Source organism: Pygocentrus nattereri, chromosome 12 (genome assembly GCF_015220715.1).
Source record: "Pygocentrus nattereri isolate fPygNat1 chromosome 12, fPygNat1.pri, whole genome shotgun sequence".
NCBI lineage: Eukaryota > Metazoa > Chordata > Actinopteri > Characiformes > Serrasalmidae > Pygocentrus > Pygocentrus nattereri.
Genome location: NC_051222.1, coordinates 4,667,534 through 4,687,358, shown reverse-complemented (window position 1 = coordinate 4,687,358; position 19,825 = coordinate 4,667,534). Strand labels below are relative to the sequence as shown.

Below are 19,825 nucleotides of genomic sequence, written 5' to 3'. Positions count from 1 at the left end.
GGTTGGTGGAAGGCTGGCTTTGATGTGCTGCAAGACCAGCATCTCAAAACACTTGATGATGACCAGTGTAAGTGCGACTGATGCTAGTCATTGTGACCACTATTAACAGTCGTTTTCAGCAGTGGAATGATTGTGGCAATTTTTAGAAATTTTAAATAAAAAAAATATATATTAGAAGGTAGGATGACAGAGTTAAAAAGGGATACGTTGAAGATCTTTTAAATGGCTTCAGAAAGTTGGTGTGCACAGTAATTGCACAAACAAATTTTAGTTTGAACAGCAAGGAAAACAACAGTTTTTTTTTATTGAAGATGAACTTTTAAGATGAAATGTGAACAATGTGAATGTGTCGTCACAAATTAAAAATACTTCCCTTAATTTTAATTATCTGTTGCGTACAGCAGATGCAATTGATTAGCCAACTTGTTTGTCCGGACCCACTTTTTGGCACAAATCTGAAGTTGGCTTCTTATTTGCCATCTTCTTATTCAAATTTTCTCCTCCAACTGAAAAATTTATTCAATTTTGGAGAGATTTTTAGAATATCCTACTGGATACCTTCCTTGTAACCATAAGGTGGAAATGATCACCATATACACAGATATTTTGCACAATAACTTTACTGAACATGTCTCATGCTAGTTCATGCTTCATTGCCAAAAGCCACAATTAGCTTATGCACATCAGTAGGAAATTGGTGGTAACTTACTAGACCCATAGATTACCGATGTAGCGAACGTTGGCTGAAGCTTTACTTCAAGCTGAGTGTTTACCTAACTAACAAACTGAAGTTAGGGGCCTTTTGGCTCCAGCGAATCTGGAGTTAAAGAGTGTAAATCTGTTGACTTAACACTCCCAACCCCAAACTCACTCAAATTTACGACTGAACTAAGGACCAGAACCCCTCTTTCTCAACCCAGGGGGGCAACACCACAACTCTCTGGAATTTGGCCATATGGCTCTCCAAGCCTTTTCTTTAAACGACAGAACGTACATTTCTAAGGTACATATCCACCCCAAACTGCAACCATTCGTTAGAACTTTTTTTTTCAACTAAACGAGACATACCAAGAATGAAATGGATATGACAATCTGGACCGAAACTCGCATTTTCTAAATTCCCTGAAGATCTTAAACATGGACCTATAGCACCTTAAAGGGGTGAAAACGAGAACTGCCACATCACCACCATAAGGACAGTTGCTCACAAACGACCCCAGGAAAACTCATTTATATGCATCTTTGACCATTAACTGTATCTGATTTGTAAGTGATGATGCTTGTATTTGTATACTCAGTTACTTAAAATGTGTATTCTTTTCCTTTTTGCCAGACATTAAGAATACGTAAGATAACCTTCTGAAAGTTACTGAAATAACCATTTAAAAAGTAGTGATTGTAGAACACTAAATATGCTTCTAAGTTCTCTGTTATTGGTTTATTTGGCCTTTTATTTTACTTTTCTTGTTTACTTGATTTTATTCTGCAGAAGTAATGATTTTATGGTGTTAAGTCTTCCGGCCACGAAAGACACCCTAAGGGTTACCTATAGGGAACAAAAAAGGGAGTTTCTCTGGGAAGGGGCTCACAGAGTAACCGCCACCAATCAGACTCGAGAACTAGGAATTTAACTAAACAAAGAAAAGTTTTGAACGCTTAGATCAGATCTGGGCATTTTGTTGTCTGTGTAATTTGTCTTTTCGTTCATACCTTTTACGTTTAACCCCAAACTTAGAGAAGAAAGTGAAGATTTCTTCATGTGGCCAAGTAAGGAATTTCTTCAAGTGTCAGCTTCAGTGGGTCAACTACACCGACAAGCCTCCAGAAACGAGTGAATTATCTGTGGAATCATAGCTTATGATTTTACATTCATTACGTAAGTTCTAGAAAATTTCTGGTCATTTTCATTTCTAGTTTCACTCATTAAAATGTAGACAGCTGCAGCTCGCTACCTCCCAAAATTCCACCGTTCTGTTTAGGCTAAACAAGCCGTTTCCATTGAATCAGGCAACAAATTCTCAGAAGCTAATCAGAATATATCTGAAAAGTTTATAAACACCAGAACGCGAGACACTATCAGATAAATGTGTTTAGGAGGGACGCCAGAACACGAGACACTATCAGATAAACATGTTTAGGAGAGAAGCCGGAATGCGTCACACTATCAGATTAACGCGTTTATGAGAGAAGCCGGAACGCGAGACACTATCTGTTCCGTCCCGCGCACTTGCAGCAGGATTTGTTCATTTGTTTTAATCCCAGTTGGTCAACAGTTGAATTCTCTTTTCCGTCACAAGGGGTCAGCCTTGCGACATTTGTTGTTTTTCCGCTTTTGACTCTTAGTGCCATCTAATGGCGAGTGGCTATAAGCAGCAAGTAGGTTAGGGAAGCAGCCGTGTCATGGTCAAGCTTTCGAACACAAAACCAATCCTCGTATCATCTGTGAGCCTTGGCAATTCATAATCTGTAAGTGTAAGAACCACACAATGTTATGTAGCATTTTGTGTTGATTGTAGTTTCTTTCATGATTCTGTTTATAGACCAGCTTCCTAGCGTAGGTGAGAACAGGCTAATGCTGCTAGGCTTCAGTTCTGTCTATGCTAGTTTTGGCTAAAGGGCACGTGAACGTTCGTTTATTAGTTTATTCGTGTAACGACTTGCGACAGTATGTTTATGGAAGTGAATGTATTTTATGACAAAACATTTATGTACATCCTGGATTCTCCTTTTGTTACAGTTTTACAGTAAAAATGTGTCAGTAAAGAACAGAAGACAACGTCACACCGTCTCATCATTGCTGAACCCATTAACGTTTAGCTCGCTGTCTAGGTTAATTACATGACAGTTAACTGAGGGCAGAAGACTATCAGATAAACGTGTTTAGGAGAGACGCTGGAATGCATCAGACTATCTGGTAAATGTGTTTACAGCTGTTACACAGAGAAAATACTGAAAAACAACCTTAAAGTAATCACACATACACATTCATTTAACTGTGTCAGTAGATGTTTGATTATCCATATAGACATAAAGATAGACAGACAGAGAGAGAGAGCCAAATGTGAGTGAGAGAAACAGGCAGAGACGTAGAGAGAGAGAAAGTGAGAACATTTATCTCAGTATCAGTATTTTATTGTGTATGTGTGCGTGTCTGTGTTTGTGCGTGTGTTTAGATTGGAACATGGAGGTGAAAACAGAATCAAACCAGGACTGAAGAAATGTAAGTACTCACACACACACACACTTGTCTTGCTATACATGAGAGAACGTCCATAGATTTCCATTGTCTTTTGTGTTACTGTAGCTAAATAATACCACACCTAAACCTAAACCCTAACCTCATTATCCAAAAGTCAATTTTTCTGCTCTTTTAATTTTCAAACAAAAGTCATTGTGATGAAAACACATTTTGTCGGTCCTCACCTGAGCAGAAATTTCATATAGTCCTATCATAGTGAGAACATGGGGTCCTCATCACAAGTACATTAATGCAAGAACACACACACACACACACACACACACACACACACACACACACACACACACTTGTTTCTGTGAAAATCATGACATAATCCTACAACACTGGAACTCCTTTCTGAGAGATCTAGAGATGAAAACAGGTCTGTGTTACAGAAAGTTCATATATTAAGTTCATCAGTTGATATTTTATTATCTACTGTCTTTAAGACGTCTGAACTTTCACAGTCCAGTCAGGACATTTTCCAGTTTAAATATCAGATAAAAACACACAATGCTCCTGTTCAGACCACATGGTAAGGACATGATAAAACTCACCACACACACCGTTCTGACTGTTAAATCAAGGACAGGAACAGAAAAACTCCAGGACTTAAATAATAATCAGGTGTATGAATGATGCGCCGTGACACTGCGTAACAAGGCGTTATAGAGAGTGAATACGGAATTTATCAGGTCTCTGAAAGCTTCACTTTAATCAATGACTTTCTCTGATGTTAAGATATTCTTAATCAGTTTAATTTTAAATGAATTAACTTTCTTTGTAAGATCACCTTAATAATAAAGTAAAAATAAAAAAGAACATCGGCTGAAATTAATGTAGGACTGTATGATTACTTATTAGGTGACAGCATTGGACTGTAGGATTACTCATTAGGTGACAGCGATGGACTGTATGATTACTTATTAGGTGACAGCGCTGGACTATATGCTTTATTAGGTGACAGCGCTGGACTGTGTGCTTACTTATTAGGCGACAGGGCTGGAATGTATGATTACTTATTAGGCGACAGCGCTGGAATGTATGATTACTTATTAGGTAACAGGGCTGGACTTTTATGCTTATTTATTTGGTTACAGGGCTGGACTGTGTGCATACTTATTAGATGACAGCGCTGGACTGTATGATTACTTATTAGGTGACAGGGCTGGACTGTATGATTACTTATTAGGTGACAGGGCTGGACTGTATGATTACTTATTAGGTGACAGGGCTGGACTGTATGATTACTTATTAGGTGACAGGGCTGGACTGTATGATTACTCTTTAGGTGACAGTGCTGGACTGTATGCTTACTTATTAGGTGACAGTGCTGGAATGTATGATTACTTATTAGGTAACAGGGCTGGACTTTTATGCTTATTTATTTGGTTACAGGGCTGGACTGTGTGCTTACTTATTAGGTGACAGTGCTGGACTGTATGCTTACTTATTAGATGACAGCGCTGGACTGTATGATTACTTATTAGGTGACAGCATGGACTGTATGATTACTTATTACGTGACAGCGCTGGACTGTGTGCTTACTTATTAGTTGACAGTGCTGGACTGTATGATTACTTATTATTATAAGTCCATCCATCCATCCATCCATCATCTTCCGCTTCTCCGGGGTTCGGGTCGCGGGGGCAGCATCCTGAGCAATGAAGCCCAGACCTCCCTTTCCCCAGCCACTTCCACTAGCTCCCTGGGAGGGATTCCGAGGCGCTCCCAGGCCAGCTGGGCGATATAGTCACGCCAGCGTGTCCTGGGTCTTCCCCGGGGTCTCCTCCACGGTGGACTTGCCTGTGACACCTCCCAAGGGAGGCGTCCAGGAGGCATCCTAACAAGATGCCCGAACCACCTCAACTGGCTCCTCTCGACGTGAAGAAGCAGCGGCTCTACTCCGAGTCCCTCTCGGATGACCGAACTTCTCACCCTATCTCTAAGGGAGAGTCCAGCCACCCTGCGGAGGAAACTCATTTCAGCCGCTTGTATTCGCGATCTCGTTCTTTCGGTCATTACCCAAAGCTCATGACCATAGGTGAGGGTGGGAACATCGATCGACCAGTAAATCGAGAGCCTTGCCTTATGGCTCAGCTCTTTCTTTACCACAACAGACCGGTAAAGACCCCGCATCACTGCTGACCCAGCACCAATCCGCCTGTCAATCTCCCGCTCCCTTGTACCATCACTCGTGAACAAGACCCCGAGATACTTAAACTCCTCCACTTGAGGCAAGAGCTCATCCCCGACCCAGAGAGGGCTCTCCACCCTTTCCCGCGTGAGAACCATGGCCTCGGATTTGGAGGTACTGATCCTCATCCCGGCCGCTTCACACTCGGCTGCAAACCGATCCAGTGAAAGCTGAAGTTCACGGCCTGATGTCCCCAATAGGACCACATCATCTGCGAACAGCAGCGAAGTGACCCTGAGGTCACCAAACCGGACACCCTCCATCCCCTGACTGCGCCTAGAAATTCTATCCATAAAAATTATGAATAGAATCGGTGACAAAGGGCAGCCCTGACGGAGTCCAACTCTCACTGGGAAAAAGTCTGACTTACTGCCGGCCATGCGAACCAAGCTCCTGCTTTGTTTGTACAGGGCCTGAATGGCTCGTAGCAAAGAGCCATGTACCCCGTACTCCCGAAGCACCTCCCACAGAATACCCCGGGGAACACAGTCGAATGCCTTCTCCAAATCCACAAAGCACATGTGGACTGGTTGGGCAAACTCCCATGAACCCTCGAGAATCCTGGAGAGGGTAAAGAGTTGGTCCAGTGTTCCACGACCAGGGCGGAACCCGCACTGCTCCTCCTGGATCCGAGGTTCGACTATAAGCCGGACTCTCTTCTCCAGTACCCTTGCATAGACCTTACCAGGGAGGCTGAGGAGTGTGATTCCCCTGTAGTTGGAACACACCCTCCGGTCCCCCTTTTTAAAAAGAGGCACCACCACCCCAGTCTGCCAATCAAGTGGCACCCCCCCCGATGTCCACGCAATGTTGAAAAGGCGTGTCAGCCAAGACAGCCCCACAACATCCAGAGCCTTGAGGAACTCGGGACGGATCTCATCCACCCCTGCAGCCCTGCCGCCAAGGAGCTTTTTAACTACCTTAGCGACTTCGGCCTCAGTAATGGACAAGCCTATTCCCGTGTCCCCAGACTCTGCCTCCTCACTGGAGAACGTGTCGGTGGGATTGAGAAGGTCCTCAAAGTATTCCTTCCACCGCCCAATGACGTCTTCAGTCGAAGTCAGCAGCACACCATCTCCACTATATACAGTGCTAGTGGCACACTGCTTTCCCCTTCTGAGTCGCCTGACGGTTTGCCAGAATCTTTTCGGAGCCGACTTAAAGTCACTTTCCAAGGCCTCACCGAACTCTTCCCACACCCGGGTTTTTGCCTTGGCAACGACTGAAGCCGCAGATCGCTTGGCCTGTCGATACCTGCCAGCTGCCTCTGGTGTCCTACAGGCCAACCATGTCCGGTAGGATTCCTTCTTCAGCTTGACGGCATCTCTCACCTGGGGTGTCCACCACCGGGTTCGAGGATTACCGCCCCGACAGGCACCAACTACCTTGCGACCACAGCTACAGTCAGCCGCTTCAACAATGGAGGAGCGGAACATGGCCCATTCTGAGTCAATGTCCCCCACCTCCCCCGATATCTGGTCAAAGTTCTGACGGAGGTGTGAGTTGAAGATCAATCTGACAGGTTCTTCTGCCAGACGTTCCCAGCAAACCCTCACTATACGTTTGGGTTTGCCTGGTCTGACTGGCATCTTCCCCCACCACCTGATCCAACTCACCACCAGGTGGTGATCAGTTGACAGCTCAGCTCCTCTCTTTACCCGAGTGTCCAGTACACATGGCCGCAAGTCCGCTGACACGACTACAAAGTCAATCATTGAACTGCGGCCTAGGGTGTCCTGGTGCCATGTGCACTTATGGACATCCTTGTGTTCAAACATGGTGTTCGTTATGGACAAACTGTGGTTTGCACAGAAGTCCAAAAACTGAACACCACTCGGGTTCAGATCAGAGAGGCCATTCCTCCCAATCACACCCCTCCAGGTCTTACTGTCATTGCCCACATGAGCGTTGAAGTCCCCCAGTAGGACAATCGAGTCTCCAGGAGGAGCACTTTCAAGCACCCCTTCCAAGGACTCTATGAAGGCTGGGTATTCTGAACTGCTGTTCGGTGCATAAGCACAGACAACAGTCAGGACCCGTTCCCCAACCCGAAGGCGTAGGGAAGCTACCCTCTCGTCCACCGGGGAAAACCCCAACATACAGGCGCCGAGTCGAGGGGCTATGAGAAAGCCCACACCTGCCCGCCGCCTCTCACCATGGGCAACTCCAGAAAAGAAAAAAGTCCAGCCCCTCTCAAGGAGATTGGACCCAGAGCCCAAGCTGTGTGTTGAGGTGAGCCCGACTATATCTAGTCGGTATCTCTCGACCTCGCGCACCAACTCGGGCTCCTTCCCCGCCAGTGAGGTAACGTTCCAAGTTCCAAAAGCCAGTTTCAGCAACCGAGGATCAGAACGCCAAGGCCCACGCCTTCGGACACTGCCCGATCCACAATGCACCGCACCCCTACTACTGCCCCTCCCATCGGTGGTGGGTCGATGGGAGGGGGGACTCATGTAGCTCCTTCGGGCTGGGCCCGGCCAGGCACCATGAGTGAATGCCCGGCCACCAGACGCTCGCTGGCGAGCCCCTCCCCCAGGCCTGGCTCCAGGGTGGGGCCCCGGTAACCCTGATCCGGGCAGGGTACACGAGTCCTGCTTTGTTGTCCTCATAGGGGTGGTTATGGATCACACTTTGTCTGGCCTGTCACCTAGGACCAGTTTGCCATGGGAGACCCTACCAGGAGCTTTTGCTCCAGACAACATAGCTCCTAGGGTCCTTCAAGCACACAAACCTCTCCACCACGATAAGGTGGTGATCCATGGAGAGGTATTATTATAAGTAACAGTGAATAATAAATAATTATAAAGTAACAGTGAATAATAAATAATGAAGTAATAGTGAATAATAAATAATGATAAAGTAACAGCGAATAATAAATAATGATAAAGTAATAGCGACTAATAAGTAATGATAAAGTAACAGCGAATAATAAATAATGATAAAGTAATAGCGACTAATAAATAATGATAAAGTAACAGTCAATAAAAAATAATGATAAAGTAACTGAATAATAAATAATGATAAAGTAATAGCGACTAATAAATAATGATAAAGTAATAGCGAATAATAAATAATGATAAAGTAATAGCGAATAATAAATAATGATAAAGTAACAGTCAATAATAAATAACGATAAAGTAACTGAATAATAAATCATTATAAAGTAATAGCGAATAATAAATAATGATAAAGTAACAGTGAATAATAAATAAATGTAAAGTAATAGTGAATAATAAATAATGACAAAGTAACAGTGAATAATAAATAATGATAAAGTAACTGAATAATAAATAATTATAAAGTAATAGCGAATAATAAATAATGATAAAGTAATAGTGAATAATAAATAATGATAAAGTAACAGTCAATAATAAATAACGATAAAGTAACAGTCAATAATAAATAATGATAAAGTAACAATAATAAATAGTGATAAAGTAACAGTGAATAATAAATAATAAAGTAAGTGAATAATAAATAAATAAATAAATAAATATAAAGTAATAGTGAATAATAAATAATGACAAAGTAACAGTGAATAATAAATAAATATAAAGTAACAGTGAATAATAAATAATGACAAAGTAACAGTGAATAATAAATAAATATAAAGTAACAGTGAATAATAAATAATGATAAAGTAACAGTGAATAATAAATAATGATAAAGAAACAGTAAATAATGATAAAGTAACAGTAAATAATAAATAATGATAAAGTAACAGTAAATAATAAATAATGATAAAGTAATAGCGAATAATAAATAATGATAAAGTAATAGTGAATAATAAATAATGATAAAGTAACAGTGAATAATAAATAATGATAAAGTAATAGTCAATAATAAATAACGATAAAGTAACTGAATAATAAATAATTATAAAGTAATAGCGAATAATAAATAATGATAAAGTAATAGTGAATAATAAATAATGATAAAGTAACAGTCAATAATAAATAACAATAAAGTAACTGAATAATAAATAATGATAAAGTAACAGTGAATAATAAATAATGATAAAGTAACAGTGAATAATAAATAATAAAGTAAGTGAATAATAAATAAATAAATAAATATAAAGTAAAAGTGAATAATAAATAATGACAAAGTAACAGTGAATAATAAATAAATATAAAGTAACAGTGAATAATAAATAATGACAAAGTAACAGTGAATAATAAATAAATATAAAGTAACAGTGAATAATAAATAATGATAAAGTAACAGTGAATAATAAATAATGATAAAGAAACAGTAAATAATGATAAAGTAACAGTAAATAATAAATAATGATAAAGTAACAGTAAATAATAAATAATGATGAAGTAATAGTGAATAATAAATAATGATAAAGTAACAGTGAATAATAAATAATGATAAAGTAACAGTGAATAATAAATAATGATAAAGTAATAGTCAATAATAAATAACGATAAAGTAACTGAATAATAAATAATTATAAAGTAATAGCGAATAATAAATAATGATAAAGTAACAGTGAATAATAAATAATAAAGTAAGTGAATAATAAATAAATAAATAAATATAAAGTAATAGTGAATAATAAATAATGACAAAGTAACAGTGAATAATAAATAAATATAAAGTAACAGTGAATAATAAATAATGACAAAGTAACAGTGAATAATAAATAAATATAAAATAACAGTGAATAATAAATAATGATAAAGTAACAGTGAATAATAATGATAAAGAAACAGTAAATAATGATAAAGTAACAGTAAATAATAAATAATGATAAAGTAACAGTAAATAATAAATAATGATAAAGTAATAGCGAATAATAAATAATGATAAAGTAATAGTGAATAATAAATAATGATAAAGTAACAGTGAATAATAAATAATGATAAAATAATAGTCAATAATAAATAACGATAAAGTAACTGAATAATAAATAATTATAAAGTAATAGCGAATAATAAATAATGATAAAGTAATAGTGAATAATAAATAATGATAAAGTAGCAGTCAATAATAAATAACAATAAAGTAACTGAATAATAAATAATGATAAAGTAACAGTGAATAATAAATAATGATAAAGTAACAGTGAATAATAAATAATAAAGTAAGTGAATAATAAATAAATAAATAAATAAATATAAAGTAATAGTGAATAATAAATAATGACAAAGTAACAGTGAATAATAAATAAATATAAAGTAACAGTGAATAATAAATAAATATAAAGTAACAGTGAATAATAAATAATGATAAAGTAACAGTGAATAATAAATAATGATAAAGAAACAGTAAATAATGATAAAGTAACAGTAAATAATAAATAATGATAAAGTAACAGTAAATAATAAATAATGATAAAGTAATAGCGAATAATAAATAATGATAAAGTAACAGTGAATAATAAATAATGATAAAGTAATAGTGAATAATAAATAATGATAAAGTAACAGTGAATAATAAATAATGATAAAGTAATAGTCAATAATAAATAACGATAAAGTAACTGAATAATAAATAATGATAAAGTAATAGTGAAAAATAAATAATGATAAAGTAATAGTGAATAATAAATAATGATAAAGTAACAGTCAATAATAAATAACAATAAAGTAACTGAATAATAAATAATGATAAAGTAACAGTGAATAATAAATAATAAAGTAAGTGAATAATAAATAAATAAATATAAAGTAATAGTGAATAATAAATAATGACAAAGTAACAGTGAATAATAAATAAATATAAAGTAATAGTGAATAATAAATAATGACAAAGTAACAGTGAATAATAAATAACGATAAAGTAACTGAATAATAAATAATTATAAAGTAATAGTGAATAATAAATAATGATAAAGTAACAGTGAATAATAAATAATGATAAAGTAATAGTGAATAATAAATAATGATAAAGTAATAGCGAATAATAAATAATGATAAAGTAATAGCGAATAATAAATAATGATAAAGTAATAGTGAATAATAAATAATGATAAAGTAACGGTCAATAATAAATAACGATAAAGCAATAGCGAATAATAAATAATGATAAAGTAATAGTGAATAATAAATAATGATAAAGTAATAGTGAATAATAAATAAATATAAAGTAATAGTGAATAATAAATAATGACAAAGTAACAGTGAATAATAAATAATGACAAAGTAATAGTTAATGATAAATAATGACAAAGGAACAGTGAATAATAAATAAATATAAAGTAACAGTGAATAATAAATAATGATAAAGTAATAGTGAATAATAAATAATGACAAATAGTGAATAATAAATAATGATAAAGTAAGAGTGAATAATAAATAAATATAAAGTAATAGTGAATAATAAATAATGACAAAGTAACAGTGAATAATAAATAATGACAAAGTAATAGTTAATGATAAATAATGACAAAGGAACAGTGAATAATAAATAAATATAAAGTAACAGTGAATAATAAATAATGATAAAGTAATAGTGAATAATAAATAATGACAAATAGTGAATAATAAATAATGATAAAGTAAGAGTGAATAATAAATAATGATAACGTAACAGTGAATAATAAATAATGATAACATAACAGTAAATAATAAATAAATATAAAGTAACGGTAAATAATAAATAATGATAAATAGTGAATAATAAATAATGACAAATAGTGAATAATAATGATAACGTAACAGTAAATAATAATGATAAAGTAACAGAGAATAATAAATAATGATAAAGTAATAGTGAATAATAAATAATGACAAATAGTGAATAATAAATAATGATAAAGTAAGAGTGAATAATAAATAATGATAACGTAACAGTAAATAATAAATAATGATAATTATTATTAAGTATTATGTGTAAGGGCTCAGCCTGCTCCGCCAGCCGCCAGCAGAGGGCAACGACAGCGAGGCACAACAAGTACAGGCAACTCCGATTCCCACAAGCCCTCAGGCTGATTAGGCCCAGCCTGGCACACCTGTGGACTCCTCTACTTAAGGCCGTGGCTAACAGCAGCCCTTTGTCACGCCTTTGTAGAGGGGTGACCAGAATGGTACTTAGCCCAGGTGAGTAGTTAAACAAAAAGAAAAAATAAGAAAAGAACATAAAAAGAAAGAGGGCTGGAAAGACAAGAGAAACTGCCCCAAAACTACTTAAAAGCCCAAAAAGAAGGCTTCAATAAGAAACAGCTCCAAGCCATAAAAAGCGTTTGTTCCTCAAAGATCAAAGAAGTGAAACCTAAAGCTATCTTCCTCTCATAATTACAGAGGAAGTGTTTTTAGCTTTCAGATTATATTTTATTTTACTTTTCTATCTCCGCCTTTGTTTGAGCTGCTTTCAGTGTAGTGTCCTGAAGTTCAGTCGCTACAAATCAAACCCTGTTCTTATAAAGCAGCTTTAAGTCAGGTATAGAAAACATCCCCCTCACGACAGCCTCGGTCCTACACAGCAGGACTGAATACTGAGCTTTATCTACTGTCACAATAATTACTGAGTCTGTCTACAAAAAAACTCTGAATACGTCACTCAAACGCAAACTCCTCGCCCACTGATCATATGTAGGTCATGCAGAGCGCAGTTTAAACACAATGAATATCAAATGATATCTGAATAACCCTCAAAGTGTTACGAGCACTGTAATAATCACTGTATTAGTGCTTCAGGACACGGCACTGATTTCTGTACCAAATCCTCACAAACCAAACCCTGTTCTTATAAAGCAGCCTGGAGTCACCTGTACAAAAACATCCCCCTCACAACAGCCTCAGTCCTACACAGCAGGACTCAATACTGAGCTTTATCTAATTAGGAACAGACTTCAAAAGGGTCAAATATTTATTTAACGGGATGTCGGTCTCCAGATGGTCATGACGTGTGACGTTTCTTAAAGAAACTAGTTCTCGTTTGATTCACGTCTTCATTTATCTAGAGTGATAAAAGAAAAAAATCAGTGTATAGAGAACATCAACATTAGTCCTGTAGAAAATATTAAATAAAGTCTTAAATTCAACCAGGCAAAGATCAGCTAAGCTAACTGACTGACTACAAATAAAGTCTAACCAGCGCCACGTTCAGCTCTTATAAACCCAACCAGGTTCTCATAAACTGGACATTAGTCACATCTACTGAACAGACACAGGTGTTTTTTTACCATTTGCTACAATTTATTTATTGTTTTTAACTGGGATCCGGACCATCGTTGACCAAGTGCCCAGTGAAAGTGAAAGAAAAGAACAGAATCTTTATTAATCTACTTTATAAAATCTGAGAGCTCAGTTTCCCCACAGTGTTTGAAATCTCGCTCCCCAAAAGAGTCTGAATCTCCTCCTGTGATCTGCCGTCCTTCATACTCCAGAATAAAACTTCCTTTCTCCATATTTACTTTTGTAAATACACTGCAGCCTAAAAGACGTCAGAGTAAAAGATAAATGAAATGAAAATAAGGCAACGTTTTCTCAAACAGATTCTCTGAACATTTATTCTCACCTCATTCTACTGTGGGTTAATCAACTCTAACCATCTTAATTACTAAACCATTTAAAACCCCTTTGAGATCAACTGGTCGAATATCATTCACAGTAAAAGGTGTTCCACTGTTACTGACACTCTTACAGCTCAATTAAACATTTAGAAAGAACTTCAGACACATTCTCACCTTTGAACTCATCTGTGTCTTTCTTCCATTGTGCTGTTCAGTTACACTACAAACCGGGTTCTTTGGGTCGAGTCTCCTCCGTATTTCAGTTATGCTGCTGTAACAGGAAAAATGTCAGAATAAATGAGACAAATCAAGCCTGTAAATCAGTTTTACACATTCATAGTGTAACAGTGACAGTGCTGAACTCTTATGAAGCCTCTGAGTTAAGCTCCTCCACCTCAGTGGTGTTTATCTGATCAAACCAATTCATTTATTATTATTAGTTACAGACGGAATGAAGCTGGTGTTCATATTAAAATCTACAAGGTGTGTAAAACGTCACACGACTAAAATAACCAAACACTGTTTTAATGCCACCGTTGATTTTTGTAGTATAAATATTACCGAATGTAAGAAAACATCACTTTATTAAAACGTCAGTCTAGACCTCACATATAGATCATGAACAGGTGTTACTCTAAACGCTGCCCTGGTCAATGTTTTAAATCTCCAGAGCACCTTCATCTGTTCAGCTCAGCTTTATTTACTCATAGAGTGAGTGAACTAGTCTTAGTCCAGCTCTGCTAACTATGGAAACACCACACCGGAGTTTCTAATTATGAGCCCACCTGTATAGTTTAAAGAAGGCAGCACAAAACACACAAACACACAAGAACCATAACCTGAGCATAGAGTCCAGCCACATTTATCAGCTCTGCACATCCAGCCGTCCAGCTGTGTGGAGTATAAACTGTGAGTGATGAGAGAAACATGCTGTTTCAGGCTTTTATCACCTTCTGAAGATTCACCCAGCTTATAAACCACTATTACTGTGTCTAAATGGCTGCTAACATTAGCTGTTAGCTCATCTCAGGTCACCGTCTCAGGACGCCACCGATCAGCTGCAGGACACACACTCACACACACGCAGGTTTTTAAGTCTTATGAGGACATTCCGTATGAAACCAGTTAGAACGTGTTTACAGGGACCACCTTTCCCTTTGCTCTAAAGAGAAGCTGGAAGTATTTAAAAATATCGCTTCAGATTCTTCTAGACCAACTTAAACTCTGGACACGTCAACCTGACATGACGCTCGTATTTAGGGACGTGTTGAAAATTTCCCGCCTGCAGTAAGAATGTGGTTCATAAGGTCGTACCTGCTCCACCAGAACGCTGATTTAACAGTAGAGGAATGAGGTCATTACGCTGTGTTAAAAAGACAAAGATGGTTTACTGGCACTTTATACACAAACACAGACATGACTGTTTTGTACGATGCCAGGATGTGCTGATTAAGCAGAACTCTGTATTGGGCTTCATTCACAAAGTAGCAAAGGCTGAAACACATCTGTCTCAGCAACGTTCCAGAAACAGGAATAAAATCCAGAACGTGGTTCCAACCGTGATCTGATTGGCTGCGTCAGACGCTGTTACTGTGGTTGTAGTTGGTCTCTCTCATTTGCTCTCTGTAAATATATGATCATGAGGATCAATGTGGAAGTTTCAGAAAAAGACTAGAAATGAAAACAAGATTAACTGATGTTTTCATTCACAGTGAATGTTCATCTTTAAACTCCCTGCATCTCCATATTAAAGCTCCTTATAGCAGATAAACACAGATGGGTTTTCCTGCCACTGTGGGGTTTTCATTATGGGTTAACAGGGTCATCGGTCATCAGGTCTCCAGAGAGACACATTACACTGACCGGACACTTCATTAAATCCACCTGCTTGTTTCTAAACTCACTGTCCACTTTATCAGCTCCACTGAACACACAGTTTCTCTCTGTAGTTCTACAGTTAGACTGCAGTCCATCTGTTCCTCTGATACTTTGTTACCCTGAGTGCAGAAACTAGGAGGTGGACTGAATGAAGTGGCTGCCCAGTGTCCAGCTAAATGAGAGAGTAATATCATTCATACTGAAAACCTTTCCACTGTAATGAAACTCAGACATGACCACTTTCAGGGCATCAGGACACGTTTTCTGTCTCCTTTCAGGTTCATGTTTAGTTCTTAGTTTCCTCTGTGATCCAAAAGAAAACCTCCCTTATCAGAATGGACACGGCTGAATACGCCACAGCCTACGAGAGAAAACAGAGAACATGCTGACCACATCAGACCACATTAACCTCAAACACATCAATAAACACAGCCAATTAAATATGAATATTAAACGACCTTTTTCTGGATTTCTATATTTCAACCAGATTCAGACAAACACCATAAACCATTCACATCAGCTGAGAGGTCCTTAAAAACTACACAAAACAACACCTGCGCTCTCTCACACACATATACACACACACACACACACACACACACACACACTCACTCATTCTCTGTCACGCGCACGAACACACACTCTCCTTCGTGAAGACACACACACAGTGTCTCTCGCGGGAGAACACACACACTGTCTCTGGCGCACGGGTAAGCGAACACTCTCTCTCTCTCTCTCTCTAATGTCTCTTCCTGTGTGCAGATTCCTGTGAGTTCATTCTGGATCCAAACACAGTGAACAGAGAGCTCACTCTGTCTGACGGGAACAGGAAGGTGGAGTGTGTGGGATTTCACTCGTATCCTGATCATCCAGAGAGATTTGATGAGTGGTATCAGGTTCTGTGTAGAGAGAGTCTGACTGGACGCTGTTACTGGGAGGTTGAGTGGAGCGGGACGGTTCATATAGCAGTAACATATAAATCAATCAGGAGGGAAGGACGCAGTTATGACTGTGTGTTTGGACGGAATGAAAATTCCTGGATTCTGTACTGCTCTGATGACAGATACTCTGTCTGTCACAATAATAATGAGACTAAACTCTCTACTCAGCCGTCCAGTAAGAGAGTAGGAGTGTATGTGGACTGTCCCGCCGGCTCTCTGACCTTCTACAGCATCTCTGATGATCAAACACTGACGCACCTTCACACGTTCAGCACCACATTCACTGAACCGCTCGGCGCTGGGTTTTATATTGATTATGGCTCCTCAGTGTGTTTAAAATAAAATCTCCTCCTGAGTGAAACACAAACCATAAAAATATCAGGTTTGTGTGGTTTTATGAGTAAAACAGTGAAAAATCATTTTTACATCATTTTTATCTTCATTCTTTATAATGAAACTGTATTTGTTTCTGTGCCTTTAAGACTGATATATGTAAATGAGCTGTGTTCTGATTGGCTGTGCTGTGCCTCATTTATAAAGCAGTTCAGTCTGTATTTCTCTGGTTTGGAGATTCAGATGGAGACGACGTTCAGAACCAGTGGAAGATCTACAATAAAGAACTGATTAAACTCCCAGAATTATGATCATTTAATAAAATAAAGTGCTGATAAAGTCGCGTCTGATTTATTTACAGCTGCACAGACGAAACCGACTGAGCTGAAAGTGAAACTACACACCTTTCAGGGTAAATAGAGGCTAGCAGGTTAGCACAGAGTTAACATGCTACTTCAGAGCTAGCAGGTTAGCATGGAGCTAACACACTATTTCACAGCTAGCAGGTTAGCGTGCAGCCAACACGCCACGTCACAGCTAGCGGGTATGCACAGCTAGCGGGTTAGCGTGCAGCCAACGCGCCACTTCACAGCTAGCGGGTTAGTGTGGAGCCAACACGCTATGACTAGTGAGTTGTTTCAGAGCTATCAGCTTAGCGTGCAGCCAATGCGCCACTTCACCAGGGTTCTTGCACCATTTTAAAAGTAAAATTTAAGGCTTTTAAAGACATTTTAAGACCTCAATACATATAATTTAAGACCCAAAAATGTCATAAAAAATTATTTGGTACAAAATATTCAATTTATTGTCTCCCACATTGGAAATCAAAACTTAATTGTTATCAACAATCTTTTCAATTTTGTTCCATTGTGATGCAGAACAGAGCCAGCATAAGATACATAAGCTGCATTACATTAAACAACACACTGACTTGTAAAATAACGCATAAAGCATACAGAGTTGTAAATAAGCTAAAAAAAGTCCTCAAAACAGCTTGTTTGCAAAACAACACAAAATGTTATCACATGAATCTTAGAGAGAAACCAATGAACAAATGAATAAATACATATTTAATAATAAAAATGGAGATAGGTTTTTGCAAATGAACTATTTATAGCTCTTAGGTGAATGTTTACAGTTGCTATAGCAACATGTGACAGCCGACGTTACCAGCTGTTAGCTAGATTTGCCCAACAGTCTGAACAACCCCCCCAAAAAAATCACAAAACGCCATATTTCAACAAAATCAACTACCAACAGTTACACCCCTTAAACTCTGAGCTAACATGTTGCAAATAGAACAATGGTAGGTATACAATTTCAAACACAGTCGTAAAGTTACTTACACTGAAATGTCCCAACATATCCTCGGCTCTCGAGTGACCCATAAACTCCGACCCATAGTAGCGGGAGATGACATGGTGTGTGCCCGTCTCATCATCAATAGTCCAGAACCGCAAATGAAGGTCCATTTGTTTATTGTCATTTCATTCATGCTTTCGTCAAACATGATAACATACGGCTTCTCACTAACGCTGCGCGATAGCTCCTTCTTGATGAACAAAGCAATGCCATATTTGACGATATATGCACTTTTATTTTCACCACAGCTGAATGACTTTGCAAGCTGGGAATCGGGGAACATGGCAGCACAGACTTCACTTATCTCCTCATTAGATTGAAATGAATTGTGCCTCATTACGGTATGGAGAACCCAAATTACCTCTGCCTTTTGGGTCTCTGGCGGTGAAACAAAGTTTTTAATAGTCGACTGAGAGGTGCCGTCTGAACTCGCAACATTAGGTGGAGGGATTAGCCCGGGCTTGCTATATTTAGCTGCGGCCATATACCGCAGGTGCTTTCCTCCCTTCATGTGCGACTCGACGGCTTTGACCCCCATGGTCCCTAAAGAAAGGTTTTTTGCAGAATTTGCACATTGCCTCATTTTTGTTTTTGGCTGGTGCCAGCCACATCGTAAATGCATCCTCTTCCATCCATTTGTCGATAAATTTGCACTTTCTCATCCTTACATGCATCACCGCTCACCTCGACAATCGCGAAATGTCACGCCGCCCGTCAGGCGTCTGTCACAAACGATTATGCGCGGGGGCTCTCATTTTCTACACCTTGTTTGTACAAAGTTAATCAATCAAATACACACTATTAGATGCTTTACCACTGTGTTTTTCCCATCGGCATTAAACTCACCATCCGAATATTTAATAACTACAACAAATTTACGGTAAATTTAAGACAATACAAGACCTTAATTAATGATATTTAAATTTAAGACATTTTAAGACTTTTTAAGGACCCGCGGGAACCCTGTTCACAGCTAGCAGGTTAGCATGGAGACAACACGCTATGACTAGCGAGTTCTTTCACAGCTAGTGGGTTGGCGTGGAGCCAACACGCCACTTCACAGCTAGCAGGTTAGCGTGGAGCCAACTTGCTATGACTAGCGAGTTGTTTCACAGCTAGTGGGTTAACGTGGAGCCAATGCGCCACTTTACAGCTAGCGGGTCTCTGACCACATGGGGGGCTTCACTGGGGTCTGAGCAGCGCTAATGTGCCGCAGCAAGTAGGCTCCAACAGACAGAGCTTAGCTAGATTAGCTCCTTCCGCTAACCTTCCAACAATGAAACAATGAGAAGCTGGTTTAATCCAATTCAGCTCTACTGTTTGATAGATGAGTAAACCAGAAACATAAAGCACTGCAAACAGGGGGTGAATACATTTTGTGAAAGCTAACATTCATAATTATAGATGCTTAC

At 38.1% G+C, this 19,825-nt stretch overlaps 1 protein-coding gene across 1 annotated transcript in view; it reads left to right on the top strand.

Moving 5' to 3' along the window:
- LOC108414946 (NACHT, LRR and PYD domains-containing protein 12-like) overlaps positions 1–17,390 on the top strand; it is a 52,690-nt gene extending 35,300 nt beyond the window's left edge. The window contains 2 exon segments of the mRNA XM_037543762.1: positions 3,174–3,220; positions 16,540–17,390. Of these exon segments, the coding sequence (XP_037399659.1) occupies positions 3,174–3,220; positions 16,540–17,060 (568 nt within the window). The 3' untranslated portion in view covers positions 17,061–17,390.
- The last annotated feature ends 2,435 nt before the right edge of the window (positions 17,391–19,825 follow it).